General features: G+C 51.0%; 1 protein-coding gene across 1 annotated transcript in view; it reads right to left on the reverse strand.

The window, feature by feature from the left end:
- SLA2 (Src like adaptor 2) overlaps positions 1-20,820 on the reverse strand; it is a 35,409-nt gene that overhangs the window by 7,264 nt on the left and 7,325 nt on the right. Inside the window, exons 3-5 of the mRNA XM_010386584.2 lie at positions 15,619-15,718; positions 14,618-14,704; positions 13,672-13,775 (exon numbers count right to left, since the gene is read on the reverse strand). Coding sequence (XP_010384886.1) covers positions 13,672-13,775; positions 14,618-14,704; positions 15,619-15,718 — 291 coding nt within the window. The remainder of the gene's footprint in view (positions 1-13,671; positions 13,776-14,617; positions 14,705-15,618; positions 15,719-20,820) is intronic.

Raw genomic sequence — 20,820 nt, forward strand, 5'->3', positions numbered from 1 at the left:
TTTTTTTTGAGACGGAGTCTCGCTCTGTCGCCCGGGCTGGAGTGCAGTGGCCGGATCTCAGCTCACTGCAAGCTCCGCCTCCCGGGTTTACGCCATTCTCCTGCCTCAGCCTCCCGAGTAACTGGGACTACAGGCGCCCGCCACCTCGCCCAGCTAGTTTTTTTGTATTTTTTTTTAGTAGAGACGGGGTTTCACCATGTTAGCCAGGATGGTCTCGATCTCCTGACCTCGTGATCTGCCCGTCTCGGCCTCCCAAAGTGCTGGGATTACAGGCTTGAGCCACCGCGCCCGGCCAGTTTTTTGTATTTTTTAGTAGAGACGGGGTTTCACCGTGTTAGCCAGGATGGTCTCAATCTCCTGACCTCGTGATCCACCCGTCTCGGCCTCCCAAATTGCTGGGATTACAGGCTTGAGCCACCGCGCCCGGCCTACAGTGCCATGTTTTATGTCAAATCAAATTGGTTGATTGCATTATTCAAGTCTTCTATATCCCTATTGTTTGAGCCACTGCACCCAGCCAGAAATACTACACTGTTAATTGGCGTAATTGTGAAGTGAAAAAGGTCCTTAGTAAACAAGAGATGTAGTCTGCTGTATGGCAAAGTGGTCATGGAGGTGGACCTGGCAATTTTATAGGTTACAGAGGAAACTTTGGAGGTGGTAGAGGTAATTTTGACCGTGGTGGAAACTTTGGTGGAAGAGAAGGCTGTGGTGGTGGAGGTGGCGGCAGCAGAGGTAGTTATGGAGGAGGTGATGGGGTGGAGGTGGCAGCAGCAGAGGTAGTTATGGAGGAGGTGATGGGTGGGAGGTGGCAGCAGCAGAGGTAGTTATGGAGGAGGTGATGTTGGTATCAATGATGGTGAGCCTGCTTATAGCAGCAGAGGGGGCTATGGTGATGGTGGAGCAAGATATGAAAACCAAGGTGGTAGATATGGTGGTGGTGGCGGAGAATATGATGGTTACAATGAAGGAGGAAATTTTGGCGCTGGTAGCTATGGTGGTGGTGGGAACTGTGATTTTAGCAATTATAGTAGACAACAGCAATCAAATTATGGACCTATGAAAGGGGGTAGTTGGCCGGGCCCAGTGGCTCACACCTGTAATCCCAGCACTTTAGGAGGCCGAGGTGGGTGGATCACGAGGTCAGGAGTTCAAGACCAGCCTGGCCAAGACGGTGAAACCCCATCTCTACTAAAAATACAAAAAATTACCGGGCGTGGTGGTGCGTGCCTGTAATCCCAGCTACTTGGGAGGCTGAGGCAGAGAATTTCTTGAACCCAGGAGGCAGAGGTTGCAGTGAGCCGAGACTGTGCCACTGCACTCCAGCCTGGGCGACAGAGTGAGACTCTGTCTCAAAAAAAAAAAAAAGAAAGAAAGAAAGGGGGTAGTTTTGGTGGAAGAATCTCAGGCAGTGCCTATGCTGGTACTTATGGATCTAGTGGTGGAAGTGGTAAATATAGTAGCAGAAGGTTCTAAAAACAGCAGAAAAAGGCTATAGGTTTTTTTTTTTTTTTTTTTTTGAGATGGAGTCTTGCTGTGTCACCAGGCTGGAGTGCAGTGGCACGATCTCGGCTCACTGCAACCTCCTGGGTTCAAGGGATTCTCCTGCCTCAGCCTCCCAAGTAGCTGGGACTACAGGGATGCAACACCACGCCCAGCTAATTTTTAGTAGAGATGGGGTTTCAACATGTTGGCCAGGATGTTCTCGTGATCATCCACCTCATGATCCACCCACCTCGGCCTCCCAAAATGCTGGGATTACAGGTGTGAGCCACTGCACCTGGCCAATTTTTTGTATTTTTAGTAGAGTCGGGGTTTCACCATGTTGGCCAGGCTGGTCTCCAATCCCTCACCTCAGGTAATCCACCCGTCTCGGCCTCCCAAAGTGGTGGGATTACAGGCCTGAGCCATCGCGCCCAGCCAGGGCTACAGTTCTTAGCAGGAGAGAGAGAGCAAGGAGTTGTCAGGAAAGCTGCAGGTTACTTGGAGACAGTAGTTCCAAATGCGTTAGAGGAACTTTAAAAATCCTCCAAAGAAGGAACGATGGTCCATCATCAGAAAAGTTACTGCAGCTTCAATAGGAAACCCTTCTTGTGCAGGACTGTCAGAGCCGCAGTTTGCCAAAAGTGCAGCGATTGATTAATATAATATAGTGTTGTAGCCTTTTCTTTATATCAGGTATATTGCCCTGTAAATTGTGGTAGTGGTACCAGGAATAAAAAATTAAGGAATTTTTAACTTTTCAAATTAAGAAAAAGATAACATGATGACCAAATTGGCTTTTTCCCAGGAATGCAGAGTTGACGTAAAAACTGAACATCACAGCCGGGCGCGGTGGCTCACTCCTGTAATCCCAGCACTTTGGGAGGCCAAGGCAGGTGGATCACGAAGTCAGGAGTTTGAGACCAGCCTGGCCAAGATAGTGAAACCCCATCTCTACTAAAAATAAAAAAATTAGGCCGGGCGCGGTGGCTCAAGCCTGTAATCCCAGCACTTTGGGAGGCCGAGACGGGCGGATCACGAGGTCAGGAGATCGAGACCATCCTGGCTAACACGGTGAAACCCCGTCTCTACTAAAAAGACAAAAAAAAAACTAGCCGGGCGAGGTGGCGGCGCCTGTAGTCCCAGCTACTCGGGAGGCTGAGGCAGGAGAATGGCGTGAACCCGGGAGGCGGAGCTTGCAGTGAGCTGAGATCCGGCCACTGCACTCCAGTCTGGGTGACAGAGCAAGACTCCGTCTCAAAAAAAAAAAAAAAAAAAAAAAAAAAAATTAGCCGGGCATGGTGGCAGACACCTGTAATCACAGCTACTGGGGAGGCTGAGGCAGGAGAATCGCTTGAACCCGGGAGGCAGAGGTTGCAGTGAGCTGTGATTGCGCCACTGCACTCCAGCCTGGGTGACAGAGCAAGACTCCATCTCAAAAAAAAAAAAAGAAAAAAACCCACAAAAAACAAAAACCGAACATCACTTGCTTAACAATAAGGATAAATGTAAAATTAAAATTTATTTACAAAATAAGAACTGAACATTGGCCAGGGACAATGGCTAATGACCGTAATCTAAGAACTTTGGGAGGCTGAGGTGGGAGAATCACTTAAGGCCAGCCAGGAATTTGAGACGAGCCTGGGTAACATGGTGAGAGTCTGTCTTTACAAAAAATTTAAAAATTAGTCAGGCATGGTGGTGCATGCCTGTGGTCCCAGCTACTCCAGAGGCTGAGGCAGGAGAATTGTTCAAGCCTGTGACATTGAGGCTGCAGTGAGCCATGACTGTGCCACTACACTCCAGCCTAGCCAACAGAGCAAGACCCTGGCTCAATCAATCAATAACTAAACATTGGCCGGTGGGGTGGCTCACACCTGTAATCCCAGCACTTTGGGAGGCCGAGGCAGGAAGATCACCTGAGGCCAGGAGTTCAAGACCAGTCTGGCCAACATGGTGAAACCCCATCTGTACAAAAATAGAAAAATTAGCCGGGCATAATGGTGGGCACCTGTAATCTCAGGTACTCCAGAGGCTGAGGCAGGAGCATTGTTTGAACCCAGGAGGCAGAGGTTGCAGTGAGCCAAGATTGGGCCACGGCACTCCAGCCTGGGTGACAGAGTGACATTACATCTCAAAAAAAAAAAAAAAATCTGGCCGGGCGCGGTGGCTCAAGCCTGTAATCCCAGCACTTTGGGAGGCCGAGGCGGGTGGATCACGAGGTCAGGAGATCAAGACCCTCCTGGCTAACACGGTGAAACCCCGTCTCTACTAAAAATACAAAAAAAACTAGCCGGGCGAGGTGGCGGGCGCCTGTAGTCCCAGCTACTCGGAGGCTGAGGCGGGAGAATGGCGGGAACCCGGGAGGTGGAGCTTGCAGTGAGCCTAGATCGCGCCACTGCACTCCAGCCTGGGCGACAGAGCGAGACTCCGTCTCAAAAAAAAAAAAAAAAAAAAAATCTATAACATACTTCATGGGATTATTTTCCATCTAAGATTGGGAACGAAGCAACAATGTTCTTACCACGTCTACTCAGTGTTGCACCAAAGGCCCTAACAAGTGCAGTAAGACAAGAAAAAGAAATGTAAAGTATATGGATTGGAAAATAAAATACAGCTACGTTTACTTACAGATAACACAATCATATACAGTTAATCCTAAGGAATCTGCCAAAAAGCTACTACAACTAAAAGTAGATTTAGCAAGGTGGCCCAGAGTCAATATGCTTTGAGAAGTGCAGTGACCCCAGCAGGGTCTCTGCTTCCTTTTCTTTGTTATCTTTGCCTGACTGAGAGCTCTTTGACCTTTGTACCTTTAATTTTTTTTTCTTTTTCTTTTTTAGAGACAGTTTCACTATGTTGCTCAGGCAGGCTTCAAACTCCTGGGCTCGAGTGATCCTGTTGCCTCAGCCTCCCAAGTAGCTGGGCCTCTAGGTGTGCACCACCACGCCCGGCCTGTATTCTGTACCTTTGAGAAGAGTCTCTTCTTGAACTGTGCTGTAACCCTGAAAAAATTCTGTGGTTGGGAATGGGCTAAATATTTGAAAATAGGCCCAGAAGGCCAACCAACCCAGCTGAGCTAGTGACCAAGACCTTATATCTTTTGCATGGTTCTTGAACCACCCCACCCCAGCCACTGTCACCAGTTACTAGAATCAGAAAGGGTGGCTACACTTGGGATCTGGTCTCAGGGATAAAGAGGTCAGGGGTCATCCATCCCTGATTGCTTCCTCTCTCTCAGCCTCACATCCAGCCCAACAGAAAGCCCTATTGGGTGTGGTCAGAACACACAATAAGAACAGCTAAGAACCGACCACTTCTCACCTGGACAGAGCCTGCTGCAGCTTCCTGCGTGGCTTCCTCTCTTCGCAGCAGGCAGGAGGAGTCAGGTCGTCTCACTCCCCTGCTCAGAATCCTCCCTGTCACACTTCAAGTCAATCCCAAGTCCTCTCCCTGGAAAGGCTCTGTGTGACCTGACTCCCAACTCCCCACTCCCCTCGTCCTGTCTCCTGTGGCCGCCTGCTGAGGACGCACGCGCCTCCCTAAGGCCTGTGCTCACACTCACACCCTGGCACTCTGTGTCCTCTGAACACTGCTTTATTTCCTCTTGGCACTTATCACTCTCACATTCTTTTCTTATTTGTTTACTGTCCACCTTGCCAACTAGATTGTGGGCAGGAATCTTGCTTTTCATACTGCAGAATCTCCGGTTTTCTGAACAGTGCCTGGCACAGAGTCAGCACACAGTATCTGTTTGTTGAATGAATGACTGAGTCTCTGTGATAAACACTCGGATGGAGCCACGATGACAAGCAGTTTTAAAGGAGAGCGCATCACCATTTGCACTCCTACTGTCTGTGAGCACAGATGGTGCTGGGAATGATTCTTGAAGGCCTATCATTGCACGATTTGCAGCAAACACATATTGAGCATTTACTAAGCCCTACCCTGCCCTGGGGACAGAAGGCCCACCCAGAGCCAGCCCTCAGCTGAAGACGGAGTGCTGTGGGGCACACAGGTCCAGGTGACTGATGGGGGAGCAGGTCACTAGGGGTAATGGGGAGGTGACTTTGGTTCTGTCTTTGGAACTGATGCTACAAACGGCCTGAATCTTCCTGTTTGGGGGGCAGTCTCCCCCAGCTCTTCATCCTCTCTCCCCCTCTCAACGTGCATAGGTGTGCGCACCTGCTCATTCATTTATTCAGTAAACATCTGCTGAGCACCCACTACATGCTGGACACTCTGCTCTGGGCCCAGACACAGGTATGAAATCATCACACTCGGGGGAAATAAGTGCTGTCTTGTCAGCACATCCACAGCTAGGATTTTCCTTAATGGTCCTCATTTCAAGTATGTAGTTTCTGTATTATTCTCATCAGACTATGTCCCCAGATTTTTTTTTTTTTTTTTTTTTTTTTTTTTTTTTTTTTTGAGACAGAGTTTTGCTCTTGTTCCTTAGGCTGGAGTGCAATTGCACAATCTCAGCTCATTGCACCCTCCACCTCCTGTGTTCAAGCAATTCTCCTGCCTCAGCCTCCTGAGTAGCTGGGATTATAGGCACCTGCCACCATGCCTGACTAATTTTTTTGTATTTTTAATAGAGACGGGGTTTCACCATGTTAGCCAGGCTGGCCTCGAACTCCTGACCTCAGGTGATCCACCCACCTTGGCCTCTCAAAGTGTTGGGATTACAGGCGTGAGCCACCGTGCCCAGCCATGATTTTGTTTCAGGAAATAAATTTAGCCAGCTGTGGTGGCTCACACCTGTAATCCCAGCACTTGGGAAGTCTGAGGTGGGAAGATCGCTTGAGCCCAAGAGTTCAAGACCAGCCTGGCAACACAGTGAGATCCTGTCTCTAAAAAAATATTTTAAAGTTAGGCATGGTGGTGCACCCCCCTGTAGTTTCAGCTTCTCAAGAAGCTGAGGTGGGAGGATCACTTGAGCCCAGAAGTTCAAGACTGCAGTGAACCATGATTGTGCCACTGTCCTCCAACCTGGGCAATAGAGTGAGATCCTGTCTCAAAAAAAAAAAAAAAAAGCTGGGTGTGGTGGCTCATGCCAGTAATCCCAGCACTTTGGGAGGCCAAGGTGGCTGATCTTCTGAGGTCAGGAGTTTGAGACCAGCCTGGGCAACATAGCAGAATGCTGTTTCTATTCAAAATACAAAAATACCTGGGCCAGGCACGGTGGCTCATGCCTGTAATCTTAGCACTTTGGGAAGCCAAGGTGGGTGGATCACTTGAGGTCAGGAGTTCAAGACCAGCCAGAGCAACATAGCAAAACTCCGTCTTAAAAAAAAAAATACAGGCCGGGCGTGGTGGCTCATACCTGTAATCCCAGCACTTTGGGAGGCCGAGGCGGGCAGATCACGAGGTCAGGAAATTGAGGTCATCCTGGCTAACACGGTGAAACCCCATCTCTACTAAAAATACAAAAAATTATCCAGGCGTGGTGGCGGGCACCTGTAGTCCCAGCTACTAGGGAGGCTGAGGCAGGAGAATGGCGTGAACCCGGGAGGCGGAGCTTGCAGTGAGCTGAGATTGTGCCACTGCACTCCAGCCTGGGTGACAGAGGTTCCGTCTCAAAAAAAAAATTACAGCTGGGCACAGTGGCTCATGCCTGTAATCCCAGCACTTTGCGATGCCAAGGCGGGCAGATCACAAGGTCAAGAGATCAAGACCATCCTGGCCAACATGGTGAAACCCTGTCTCTACTAAAAATACAATAATTAGCTGGGTGTGGTAGCATGCGCCTGTAATCCTAGCTACTCGGGAGGCTGAGGCAGGAGAATTGCTTGAACCCGGGAGGTGTAGGTTGAAGTGAGCCGAGATCGTGCCACTGCACTCCAGCCAGATGACAGAACAAGACTCTGTCTCAAAAAAACCCACAAAAATTAGCCAGGCATGGTAGCATATATACCTGTAGTCCCAGCTACTCAGGAGGCTGAGGTGGGAGAATCGCTTGAGCCTGGGAGGCGGAGGTTGCAGTGAGCCAAGATAGTGCCACCGCACTCCAGCTTGGGTGACCCTGTCTAAAAAAAAGAGAGAGAAAGAAAAGAAAAAAAATAAACCTATTATAGCTACAGAAGAGGTCTTTTCAAGATGCTATGGGAGTTGAGAACAAAGATTGACATAGTCTGGGCAGGCGATAATCTGGGAAGGCGATGGTCTGGGTAGACGATGGTCTGGGTAGACGATGGTCTGGGTAGGCGATGGGCTGAGACGGCGATGGTCTGGGAAGGTCCCATTGGAACGAATGGCGAAGGATGAGTGTGAGTTTGCCGTGAGGAGAAGCAGAGGGCAGGCTTTCCAGATGGAGGGAGGGGTATGTGTAAGGATGCAGTGGTAGAAAGAACAAGGTATGTTTACAGAGTGGCTGGTGGACAGAGGGTCCAGAGGGAACAGTGGAAGCTGTGGCTGGATGCGGGGCCTAGAGGAGGACCCACCAGAAAGAAAGGCAAAGTATAAGTTCCTGATTTCAGAAAGCTCCGGCAGGCGTAGGCAACATCACCTCTGGGACCTCTGGGGTCAGGTATTCCAGTGACGATGCTGGGAGGGGCTATGAGAGATCAGATCAGGAGCTGTGTGTGGGAAGTGGGCCTAGCAGGACCCTCCTGAACCTTCTCTGCTGAGGCCTCTGAGAAGCTTTGGGGATGCTGAATCTTGCACCCTCCACTGTCTGCACCCTGAGGACAAAAGCCATGACTTAGCGGGCCTGACTCAGAGGAGATGCTCAGTAAGTGTTTCCCAACTGAAAGTGGACAGAGGTGAGCCCCACGGGGGCAGGAACGACGTCTTGCTCATCAATCTCCCTTACAGTGCCTGACGCAGAACAGATATACAGCAGGACAGCCAGGTAGGGCTGCTGCTGGGGCCTGTCCCCAACCCTCTGCTGACCTCTGCACAATCCTGTGACCTCCACGAAGTCTTCCAGGCACCCTTCACCGACCAAGATTTGGGACCTGAGTAGAGCCTGGCCATGGCTGTCCCGAGGCCTGTCATATAGCCAGGTATGCCAGAAGGACTTGGGAAGATGGGGTCTTCCCGCTCCGGACTCTGAGTAGTGTTCCTGGTAGCTCACGGCCCCAGATCTTCCTCCTTGGTCCACACACAGGCTTGAAGCCCCTGTGGAATCAGTGCCTTTGGGCCAATGAAAAGCTGATCCTGGCATTGCTCGCTCACTCGGTCAATGGCTAATTCCCATTATATAAGACAAGAGCATACTGTAAAATACATTATCTCTTATTACTTCATTCTGGGTTCCCTAGATTGGAACTCTGTTTTCAAACTCAAGAGAACAGTAGAACCATCCAGAGAGCTTGTCCAAGAAGCAGATTTCTGACCTCTGCCCCCAAAAGTCTGATTTAGTTAGGTCTGCGGTGGGGCCCACGAGTCGACAGTGTCGACAAGTTTCCCTGATGATTTCTGTACACTCAAGTCTGAGAACCACTGTTCTCTGAGGTCACTTGGGCCCCTAGAGTCACTGCGGTGTCAAACCACAGTATAGAAGTTTACACTGTGACCCAGGACACACCTTATAAAAAATCTGAAACAAAAGTTTTATGACACAGTATTTACCCCAACCATGGTCATGTTCTCTGCTCAGTTTCACTACAAACACGCACTGGTCCAGACCCACTAAATTAGTGGGTTCTGACCCTGGCTACCCATCAGAATCACCTGGGCAGCTTTTACAGTGTGCAGGCCACAGCCCTGATCGGTGAGTCAGAAACCCTGGAGGTGGGGTACAGGCATCAGTAGTTGATTTATTGAATTTATTTATTTATGTATTTATTTTTAAGAGACAGGGTCTTGGTCTGTCACCCAGGCTGGAGTCCAGTGGTGTGATCATAGCTCACTGCAGCATCGACCTCTTGGGCTTAAGTAATTCTCCTGCCTCAGCTTCCCAAGTAGCTGAGACAACAGGCACATGCCGCCACACCTGGCTAACTTAAAAATTTTTTTTTTTTTTTAAAGAGATGGGGGTCTCCCTTTGTTGCCCAGGCTGGTTTTGAACTCCTGGGCTCAAGTGATCCTCCTGCCTTGGCCTCACAACATGCTGGGATTACAGGTGTGAGACACTGCACATGGCCCCGAAACTGATTCTTGTCCCACAAATTGACCATGACCTGCAGGAAAACTTTACCTTTCCTGAAAAATTGGCAAATCCTTTTTTTCTTTCCCTGTTCACGTTTTTCATCTTCCTCTTTGATAAGAAGAGCTGCATATTGATCCATCCCCTTTTGGAGTTGACTATGGGGACCTGGATAATTAGTCCCAGTAATTATGTGGATTTTTTTTTTTTTTTTTTTTTTTTTGGAGACACAGTCTCACTCTGTCACCCAGGCTAGAGTGCAGTGGTGCCATCTCGGCTCACTGCAACCTCCACCTCCCAGGTTCAAGCAATTCTCCAGCCTCAGCCTCCTGAGTAGCTGGGATTACAGGCACTCGCCATCACACCCGGCTAATTTTTTTGTATTTTTAGTAGAGATGAGGTTTCGCCATGTTGGCCAGGCTGGTCTCAAACTCCTGACCTCAGGTGATCCACCCACCTTGGCCTCCCAAAGTGCTGGGATTGCAGGTGAGAGCCACTGCGCCCGGCCTTATGTGGATCTTATGGGTCTTTAAAGATCTTCCTGGATCCGGCCGGGCACGGCGGGCTGCTCACGCCTGCAATCCCAGCACTTTGGGAGGCCAAGGTGGGTGGATCATCTGAGGTCAGGAGTTTGAGACCAGCCTGGCCAACATGGCAAAACCCCGTTTCTACTAAAAATACAAAAAAAAATAGCCCGATATGTTGCCTCATGCCTATAATCCCAGCACTTTGGGAGGCTGAGGCGGGTCAATCACCTGAGGTCAGGAGTTTGAGACCAGCCTGAGCAACATGATAAAACCCTGTCTCTACTAAAAACACAAAAATTAGTTGGGCATGGTGGCACGTGCCTGTCATCCCAGCTACTCAGGAGGTTGAGGCAGGAGACTCACTTCAACCCAAAAGGTAGAGGTTGCAGTGAGCCAAGATTGCGCCACTGCACTCCAGCCTGGGCAACAGAGTAAAACTCTGTCTCAAAAAAATAATAATTACCCCGGTGTGGTAGCACACGCCTGTAATCCCAGCTACCAGGGAGGCTGAGGCATGAGAATCACTTGAACCCAGGAGGCGGAGGCTGCACTGAGCCAAAATGTGCCACTTCACTCCAGCCTGGGTGACACAGTGAGACTGTCTCAAAAAAAAAAAAAAAAAAAAAAAAAAATTCATGGATCCATACAGCTTTCTCCTCTATCACTCACACGGTTTTGTCTTTGCGTCTGTGCCTTCTTAGGTAAGGGGCAGAGTGGCCATAAAGGCCGGCCACTATATTCTTGGGGCTGAACCAGGCCAGAGAATGGGCCAGGGGTGGGGCAGCTGAGCACTGAGCACTTCCTGTGGCTTCTCAAGCTCCGGGGGACAGTCTGCAGTGGGGCCCTGCTCCACTCCGCACCGCTGCTGTGGTTTCCTGTTTGCAGCTGCTGTGCTGGGCTGGCCTCCCCAGCCCCTCTACCAGCATATGGATGTATGTGAGGTGGGGGTGCTGATGCTACCTAGAAAATAGCAGGAGGGGCCTCGGAGAGGTCAACCCAGGAGCGCCCAAGGGCAAGGGAGGAGACGCAAAGAAGCTGGAGAGGGTCCTGGGGGGGAGACTGAGGCAGAGAACAAAGGGTCCCCACAGACTCTCACAGTTGGTTCCTATCAAGGCGGGCACCAGGAGGTCTGTCCGCTCCTGATACCTCCTTTCCTGGTCTGTCACTGTGCTTGCAGTGCCAACATTACTGCCCCATGTGGGCCTTTCTTGGGGGCCTGGAGTGAGAGGAGCTGTGGCTGAGTTTGAATCCTGGCTCTGCACTTACTAGCTGTGTTTCCCCAGGCAAACTATTTCTCTTCTCTAAGCCTCAGTTCTTCCATCTGTAAAATGAAGACAATGGGAGTACAATCCCCACATATTGTTTTAAGTCACTTAAAGGGTTTAACACAAATGTGGGTGCTGCTGCTCCTTCAACCTCCCTCCTTGCCTCTACCTTAAGGGACTCGGGCAGCAGCTCAGAGGGAGGCAGGGTCATCAAAGAGACTATCAATCAACTTTGTGTTTTCATTGCAAAAGGCCCTGCACCTGGGGTGGGAGACGTCCCACATTAATGTGTGATGTGGCACGTCCCTACCCCTCTGTGGGCCTATTTTTCAGTCTGTACAGTGGGGAGAGGAGGATCCATGAGGTGACTTCCAATGGGTTTCTAGCTCTGACTGGCTACTGACCCAAGAGATCCTGTCACTGTTTTAACGTTTTGCCAAGAGATCAGAATCATGTTGTGTCTTGGGGAGGGAGGAATCCCGCCTAGTCAGTGCAGGGAAATTCTGTGACTATACTCTATTAAAAATCCTAGTTGCCAATATATTGGCTGAGCCTAGATACCTATTGTGGGCCATTCACATTCACTTTTATTTTTTGAAGATGGAGTCTGGTTCTGTTGCCCAGGCTGGAGTGCAGTGATGCAATCATGGCTCACTGCATCCTGGAACTCCTGGGCTCAAGCGATCCTCCCGCCTCAGCCTCCCAAGTAGCTCAGACTACAGGGAGGCACCACCATGCCTCACTACATTTTAAATTTTTTTGTAGAGAAGTTGTCTCATTATGTTGGCTAGGCTGGTCTCAAATTCCTGAGCACAAGTGATTCTCCCACCTCAGCTTCCCAAAGTGCTGGGATTACAAGTGTGAGCCACAGTGCCCCGCCCGTATTCATTTTTAGAAATGCAGATTTTTGCTCTATTGCTGATAGGCTCTCATGGCAGCAACATGGCAGACAACGGCCAGACTGCTCGACACCAAGGCTAGGAACTCTAGCCCTTCACATCTGGCCTTCTGCCTGCCCCGCCCTCAAGTCATATCACACTTGGCTCTTGGCATTGGAGGGGCAAGCCCTGGCATGACTGTGAATCTCAAACAGAGATTCTGTGCCATGGAACACTGGCATCCAGTGACCTAGGAGCTCTCAGAACAGGGACCATGTCCACCTCCCTCAGCAGAGATGCCTAAGGCCTGACATACACAGTAGGTCCTGTCCTTCCCTGAAGGCTCCCCACATCGTAGGTGCTGGAGAAGCATTTGCTGAATGAACGAACATAGAGTGAATATTACAGGTGCTGCATGATGAAACGCTCCTGCGTTCAGAAACACTTGGGAAATGCCCAGTTAGGCAAGCGCGACGCCTTAAGAAGTCTTGTGTTAACACGGATTATGAACCTCTCAGAGAAGGATGATTTTCGGTATCCTCTAAACTGACCCCCCATCTCCTCTATTTCTAAGCAGGTGGCCCACAGAACACACTCAGAGAGTCCCTGTAATGAATCCTCTCGTCTCCCCCAAAGCACACGCCCAGCACTGTGTCTCTGCTGAGGAGCAGCCCCAGTGCCTTGGGAGAAAACCCAAGCTTCTCAGCCCGCCATCCAAGGCCTCTATGCTGGAGCCTTGCTCACTTCTAACCTCCTATCGTCCTGAGGTGCAGCCCCCTGGCCCACCCCAGCACCAATGTGTCTTGTTGCCCGGGATCCTGTGGGAACATCCTTCAAGTTTCCACTCACGGCCCACTCCTCCATGAAGCCTCCCTTGATTGCTCGAAAGTTAGCTGCCTCTCCTCTGCTTTCATGGCCTGTCTCCATCTCCCCAAGCCTGGGCCCCACATGGCTCATATGGGCAGGACATGGAGCTGGGGCTCAGGAAATCTTAGTTGACTGAGGAGTCAGGCAAAGCCTATTTTCTGGGCTGCACCTGCAGTCATATATCTGTGGGCTCCTTTCTTTCTTTCTTTCTTTTTTTGAGACACAGTCTCGCTCTGTCACCCAGGCTGGACTGCAGTGGCCAGATCTCCACTCACTGCAAGCTCCGCCTCCTGGGATTCCACCATTCTCCTGCCTCAGCCTCCGGAGTAGTGGGACTACAGGCGCCCGCCACCACTGCCGGCTAATTTTTTGTATTTTTGGTAGAGACGGGGTTTCACCGTGTTGGCCAGGATGGTCTCGATCTCCTGACCTCGCGATCCGCCCGCCTCGGCCTCCCAAACTGCTGGGATTACAGGCTTGAGCCACCGCGCCCAGCCAGGGCTCCTTTCTGAGACCTCCACGCAGGGAGGGCCTGGGCTGGCGCTGAGCTTACCCACCTCTCCTGGTCTGGCTCTCCCGGATGAGGAAGGCCCCTCCAGGGTTCCCAGGTAACAACAGCAGTTCCTCAGCTTTCTCCCTGCTTAGGCCCTCATACAGCCACCTGGAGGAGTGAGAGAGAGGGACAAGGGACAGGGTTAGCCTGGAGGAAGAGGGAAGCCAGGATTTTACCACCGCCTCTGAGTGACCCTCACACGGCCCTCCCTCTCTAGGCCTCAAAGTTCTACCTGTTCCACGAAGAGCTGGGCTCAGGGTCTCGGAGGCCCACACCATCTTTGTCCTCCTAGTCCTGGCTCCAGGGTCCTGGCAGGACAAACTCATGGGGACAGCCTCAGCTTTCTCTGCCTGGAGACCTCATTCCCAAGTAACCTGGGCTGGTCCCAGCCTCTCTGCTATCCCTGCTCAGTGCCCGCAGCACCCTGATTCTATCCACTCACCTTTCTAAGCCCCACCTTTCCAAGAGCTGCCCCTGTGATTTTTTCTTTTTTAATTGAGACAGGCTCCTGCTGTGTGGCCTAGACTGGAGTGCAGTGGCGCAATCATGGTTCACCACAGCCTTGACGTTCCAGGCTCGGGCGATCCTCCCACCTCAGCCTCCCTAGTAGCTGGGACCACAGGTGCGCACCACTGTGCCAGGCCCTCACAGGGCATGCTCCCATCTCCTATTTGGACTTTTCAGCGTTTTCCACCATGAGATCCTGGCAACCTCCAAAGCTCAGAGTTCCACACCTCCTCTATGGGCCTTCCCAGGCCCCTCCCTTGGTTCCGACGTCTCACAGGCCAACCTGTGCTAGGATGAGCTGTCTGCCCCTCTTGAGGGCAGGGCCTCGGTTCAATTCTCCTCTATCCTCAGCTTTGCTCAGCACAGAGCCGCGCTTAAAGGGGAGCTCTTGTGGGAAGAGAAAGCAGGAAGCTCCGCAAGGCAGGCCTGGGGTGGGAACTCACCCATGGGAGACTTTGGCCACGTGGACGCTGGGGATGTTGTACTCTCTGCCTGAGACTTCAGACAGCACCGCCCACCAGTCTCCATCCCTGGAGAGAGAAAAGAGTTGGGGTACCTTTTTCAGATGAGCCAAGGCCCCAAGAACTGCACATTCAGGGTTGGCAAGGAGCCTCTCAGGCTGGGTCCTGCAGCCACCTGTCGCCTGTTTCCCAGGCTTCCCTGCACTAGCCTGTCCAGGTAGCTCCTGAGTCAGGGCTGGGGCCAGTGGTAAATGGCACGACTCCAGGCTCCCTGCTACAGGGCACTGCCCACCCACGCTTCTCCCTGTGGGGCTGTCCAGCCGCCTGAAATTCCACCACAGGGTTTCTGTGAGCACTTCAGCAAAGGCTCGTGCTTTTCTACCTGGGGAAGGGCCCCTTCTCCCGGGACAGCATCTCTATTCCTTCCTTCCTTCATTTATTTTTATTTTTTGAGACAGAGTTTTGCTCTTGTCGCCCAGGGTGGAGTACAATGGTGTGATCTCAGCTCACTGCAACCTCCGCCTCCCAGGTTCAAGCGATTCTCATGCCTCAGCCTCCCGAGTAGCTGGGATTACAGGCGCCCGCCACCAAACCTGGCTAATTTTTGTATTTTTAGTAGAGACAGGGTTTCACCATGTTGGCCAGGCTGGTCTCAAACTCCTGACCTCAGGTGATCTGCCTACCTCGGCCTCCCAAAGTGCTGGGATTACAGGTGTGAGCTACCACACGTGGCCCATTCATTTATTTTTAAAGAGAGAGTCTTGCTGTCACCCAAGCTGAAGTGCACTGGCCTGATCATAGCTCACTGCAGTCTTGAACTCCCGAGTTCAAGCGATTCTCCCACCTAAGCCTTCCAGACAGCTGGGACTACAGGCACACACCACCATGCCTGGCTCTATTAGTGACACCTGGGACTACAGGCATGCCCCACCATGCCTGGCTCAATTAGTGCATATTCAGGTACCCAGTGCCCATGGACTTACTCAGAGATGATGGTCAATGGCTCCCCGAGTCTCAGTGACAGCTCGGCTGGGCAACCTGCTGGGAAACTGCCCAGGGCCACAGCTGTGGCCTTGCTTCTCTCTAGATGGAGGGACAGAAATGGTCACCCACTTAGCTAGCCCTGCTCCATGTGTGAGGTCTAGTGGAGTCTGGCCTGGGTCTGGCTCCCAGCATCAGCCCTCCACAAGCACCCTGACGGAGTTCCATCCACTTCCTAAGAGGGCCACCCTGGAATCAAGCTTTTCCAGCAGAGCTTTGCAGGGCCCTGACAGTGCCCAGACAGAGAGAAAGAAAGAAAAAAATTAGCAATTGGGTTGTGCTCCATCAGCACCGCACATAGTCTGAGCGATAGGGCAAGATCCTATCTCTAAAAATTAGGCTCGATGAAGCCTTGACCTCCTGGGTGCAAATCCTCCAGCCTCAGCCTCCTGAGTGGCTGGGACTACAGGTGTGCACCACTACACCCGGCTAATTTAAAACAATTGTTTAGTAGAGATGAGGTCTCGCTCTGTTGCCCAGGACATGATGGCCATGAGGCTCAGGATGTGGTGACCATAAGGCCCAATTTCAAGGTTGGGCCTCAGGCGGCAAGGGCAACCTCAGCACAGGACCCATGCCCTCACCCACCCCAGAGGGCAGCCTGCTCAGGCCAGCCAGACTCCCTATGACTGCCGAGCCTTGTAGCCTGAAAATCCAGCTTTCAGCAGCTGCTGAAGGCCACCTCACTGTACCCTAGTGCCCTCCCTTCTTCCCCGTTGTCCTATCTCTGTAAGGATTCCTGAGACACTTGTAGCACATAAACGCGTTAAGTATGAGAAGCAGCAGGGTCAGCAAGAAGGGTCCATCTGCATCCTAGATGCCCTGTAGGAAGCAAGGTCTTAGAGGACTCTGGTCCTGTAAGATGGAGCTGGGACCCCAGGAAGTGGGGCAGGGGATGCAAACGAGCAGACAAGGATGTGGGGGTTGGGTGGGGGCACCGTGTGGGCTGAAGGGCCTGTGCTCCAGGTGGGCATGGGAAGAGTGAGGCTGATTCTGGAAATGGACTAGTTCCTCCATATCCTCCCAGATACATGTGGAGACCCCTGCAGTGAACCCAGCCTGGAGAGCTCCCCAGGGGTCTCTCCTCTGAGGTCTTTGCAGCATAAGGCCTGGCCATTCCACAGTGCAGGGAAATGTCTGATGCTTGGACAAATGATGCACATCTTGTGACAGGTGCTCTCTGATGAGAATGGGAAAATGTGGCCTGAGAGGGCCCCTTCCCCTCCTGGAAGCCCTGGCCTTGCACCCCTGGGGGCAGCCACCCAGCTGCATACACTACATTGTCCCCCTGAATGGCCTCACTCTGCCTGGCTGACTTACCTTCATCCATTTCCCAACTGAAATATCCCTTCTTCCAGGAAGCCTTCCCTGACCAGCCACTTCTGCACACACTCTTGGTCAGAATCCCTTAAAACATACTGCCACCAAAATCTAAGTTCTAGTTGGTTATTGCTTTAGCACCTGTCCCTGGGGTTCAACTGTCCCTGAAGGCATGGACTGTGCCAGTCTTGTCTACTCGTGTGTCCCCAGGTCCTGTCACAAGGCCTGGCATGTGGTAGATATAAAGTGGTTGCGAGAGGCTGGGCGTGGGGGCTCATGCCTGCAATCTCAGCACTTTGGGAGGCCGAGGCACGTGGATCACCTGAGGTTGGGAGTTTGAGCCCAGCATGACCAACATGGTAAAACCTCATCTCTACTAAAAATACAAAATTAGCCCGGTGTGGTGGCGCATGCCTGTAATCCGAGCTACTTTGGAGGCTGAGGCAGGAGAATCACTTGAACCTGGGAGACAGAGGTTGCAGTGAGCCGAGATCACACCATTGCACTCCAGCCTGGGCAACAAGAGCTAAACTCCATCTCAAAAAGAAAAAAAAAAAAAAAAAAAAAAAGGTTGCAAGACTGACCGGCTGCGGTGACTCACGCCTGTAATTCCAGCACTTTGGGAGGCCGAGGCGGGCACATAGCCTGAGGTCAGAAGTTCCAGACCAGCCTGGCCCATGTGGAGAAACCCTGTCTCTAATAAAAATACAAAAATTAGCCAGGCATGGTGGCGGGCGCCTGTAATCCCAGCTACTCAGGAGGCTGAGACAGGAGAGGCGGAGGTTGCAGTGAGCCGACATTGCACCACTGCACTCCAGCGTGGGCAACACAGCAAGGTTCCGTCTCCAAAAAAAAAGAAAAGAAAATGTGCTTCAATCTGTTTTACTGCAGTGACAGATTAATAGCTTGGTTGGCAGAATTTACTCACAATTTAAATAATTTTTCTTTGAGGTAAGTAAATCTGCTCGGAATTGTCTTGGCTCATCAGTGTTTGCTTGTCAGCATTTTCTGTAACTGAAATAGAAGTGAGGTGACCCTTGTTCTATTAGTCAAGATCTACCTCTAAGGCGTGTTTTTTTGTTGTTGTTTGGTTTTTTTTTGAGATGGAGTCTCGCTCTGTCACCCAGGCTGGAGTGCAGTGGTGCAATCTTGGTTCACTGCAACCTCTGCCTTCCAGGTTCAAGCGATTCTCCTACCTCAGCCTCCTGAGTCCACGCCCGGCTACTTTTTGTTTTGTTTTTTTATTATTTTTTTTGAGACGGAGTCTCACTCTGTCGCCGGGGCTGGAGTGCAGTGGCCGGATCTCAGCTCACTGCAAGCTCCGCCTCCCGGGTTCACTACATTCTCCTGCCTCAGCCTTCCGAGTAGCTGGGACTACAGGCTCCCGCCACCTCGCCCAGCTAGTTTTTTGTATTTTTTAGTAGAGACGGGGTTTCACAGTGTTAGCCAGGATGGTCTCGATCTCCTGACCTCGTGATCCACCCGTCTCGGCCTCCCAAAGTGCTGGGATTACAGGCTTGAGCCACCGCGCCCAGCCTACTTTTTGTATTTTTAGTAGAGATGAGGTGTCACCATGTTAGTCAGGCTGGTCTCGAACTCCTGACCTCGTGATCTGCCTGCCTTGGCCTCCCAGAGTGCTGGGATTACAGACGTGAACCACTGCGCCCAGCCTACCTCTAAGGTTTTAATCGTTCTGAGCCCAGTACTCTTGTTTGAAATGTCCAGCTATAAACTTTGCTACATATTTGTAGGCACAGTGATGTTATTTCTTCAATGTAGGCTCATATACTGTGAAGTTTGCTTTTTTTTTTTTGAGATAGTCCCGCTCTGTCGCCGAGGCTAGAGTGCAGTGGCACGATCTAGGCTCACTGCAATCTTGACTTCCCAGGTTCAAGCGATTCTCCTCAAGGACCTCAGCCTCCTGAGTAGCTGGGATTACAGGCACATACCACCATGCCTGGCTAATTTTTTTTGTACTTTTAGTAGAGACAGATTTCTCCATGTTGTCCAGGCTGGTCTCAAACTCTTTTTTTTTTTTTTTTTTTTTTTTTGAGACGGAGTCTCGCTCTGTTGCCCGGGCTGGAGTGCTGTGGCCAGATCTCAGCTCACTGCAAGCTCTGCCTCCCGTGTTTATGCCATTCTCCTGCCTCAGCCTCCCGAGTAGCTGGGACTATAGGCGCCGCCACCTCGCCCGGCTAGTTTTTTTTTGTATTTTTTAGTAGAGATGGGCTTTCACTATGTTAGCCAGGATGGTCTCGATCTCCTGACCTCGTGATCCACCCGTCTCGGCCTCCCAAAGTGCTGGGATTACAGGCTTGAGCCACCGCGCCCGGTCTCAAACTCTTGATCTCAGGTCTGCCTGCCTTGGCCTCTTTTTTTTTTTTTTTTTTTGACACGGAGTCTCACACCCAGCCTGGACTGCAATGGCATGATCTTGGCTCACTGCAACCTCCACCTCCTGGATTCAAGCGATTCTCCTGCCTCAGCCTCCCAAGTAGCTGGGATTACAGGTACCCACTACCACGCCTGGCTAATTTTTTGTATTTTTAGTAGAGATGGGGTTTCACTATGTTGGCCAGGTTGATCTCGAATTCCTGACCTCATGATCTGCCCTCCTTGGCCTCTTAAAGTGCTGGGATTACAGGCATGAGCCACCACGCCTGGCCTGAAGTGTGCCTTTTTTAGTCAGCTCCATAAAACAGTGTGCTAAGATTTTCACATCTTTAATTATCACATGGTTGAGGAGAGTTCTACATTACAAATGAAAAACTTGAGATGGGGAATTTAGGCGATTTATTGTTTTGCTTTGTTTTTTGTTTTTGTTTTTTTTTTTTGAGACAGAGTCTTGCTCTGTCCCCCAGGATGGAGTGCAGTGGTGTAATCTCGGCTCACTACAACCTCTGATTCCCAGGTTTAAGAAATTCTCCTGTCTCAGCCTCCAGAGTAGCTGGGACTACAGGTGCATGCCACCATGCCTGGCTAACTTTTGTATTTTTAGTAGAGACAGGGTTTTACCATATTGGTCGAGCTGGTCTCAAATTCCCGAGCTCAGGTGATCCACCTGCCTCAGCCTCCCAAAGTGCTGGGATTTACAGGCATAAGCCACCACCCCTAACCAATTTAGGTGATTTAACCAAAGTCCCAGTAGCAAATCTTGCACAAAAGCCATATAAGGCACATGTCCCTAGGCTCTGTCCAGGGGAGCGAGGAAATACACCGTGAAGGAGTGTGATCTTGTTATCTGTCTAGTTGATTTTATGTGTCATTGTGGCTAGGCCACACAACCCAGATATTTGGTCAAATACCAGTCTAGATGTTGCTGTGAATGAGATTGAATTTATTTATTTTTTTGAGACGAAGTCTCGCTCTTGTTGCCCAGGCTGGAGTGCAGGTGCAGTGGTGCGATCTTGGCTCACTGCAAACTCTGCCTCCCAGGTTCAAGTGATTCTCCTGCCTCAGCCTCCCAAGTAGCTGGGATTACAGGTGTGCGCCACCATGCTTGGCTAATTTTGTATTTTTAGTAGAGATGGGGTTTCACCATGTTGGTCAGGCTGGTCTCAAACTCCCAACCTCAGGTGATCCACCCACCTCGGTCTCCCAAAGTGCTGGCATTACAGGCGTGAGCCACTGCGCTCAGCCGAGATTGAATTTAAATCAGTAGACCAAGTAACGCAGATGACCCTCCATAATGTGAGTGGGCCTCACGCAATCAGCTGAAGGTCATAAAAGAACAAGACTGACGTCCTTTGAGGAAGAGGGAATTCTGCCTCCAGACTGTGGTTGGACTCAGGACCACAGAATCAGCTCTTCCCTGGGTCTCCAGT

This window comes from Rhinopithecus roxellana, chromosome 13, assembly GCF_007565055.1.
Source record: "Rhinopithecus roxellana isolate Shanxi Qingling chromosome 13, ASM756505v1, whole genome shotgun sequence".
Lineage (NCBI taxonomy): Eukaryota > Metazoa > Chordata > Mammalia > Primates > Cercopithecidae > Rhinopithecus > Rhinopithecus roxellana.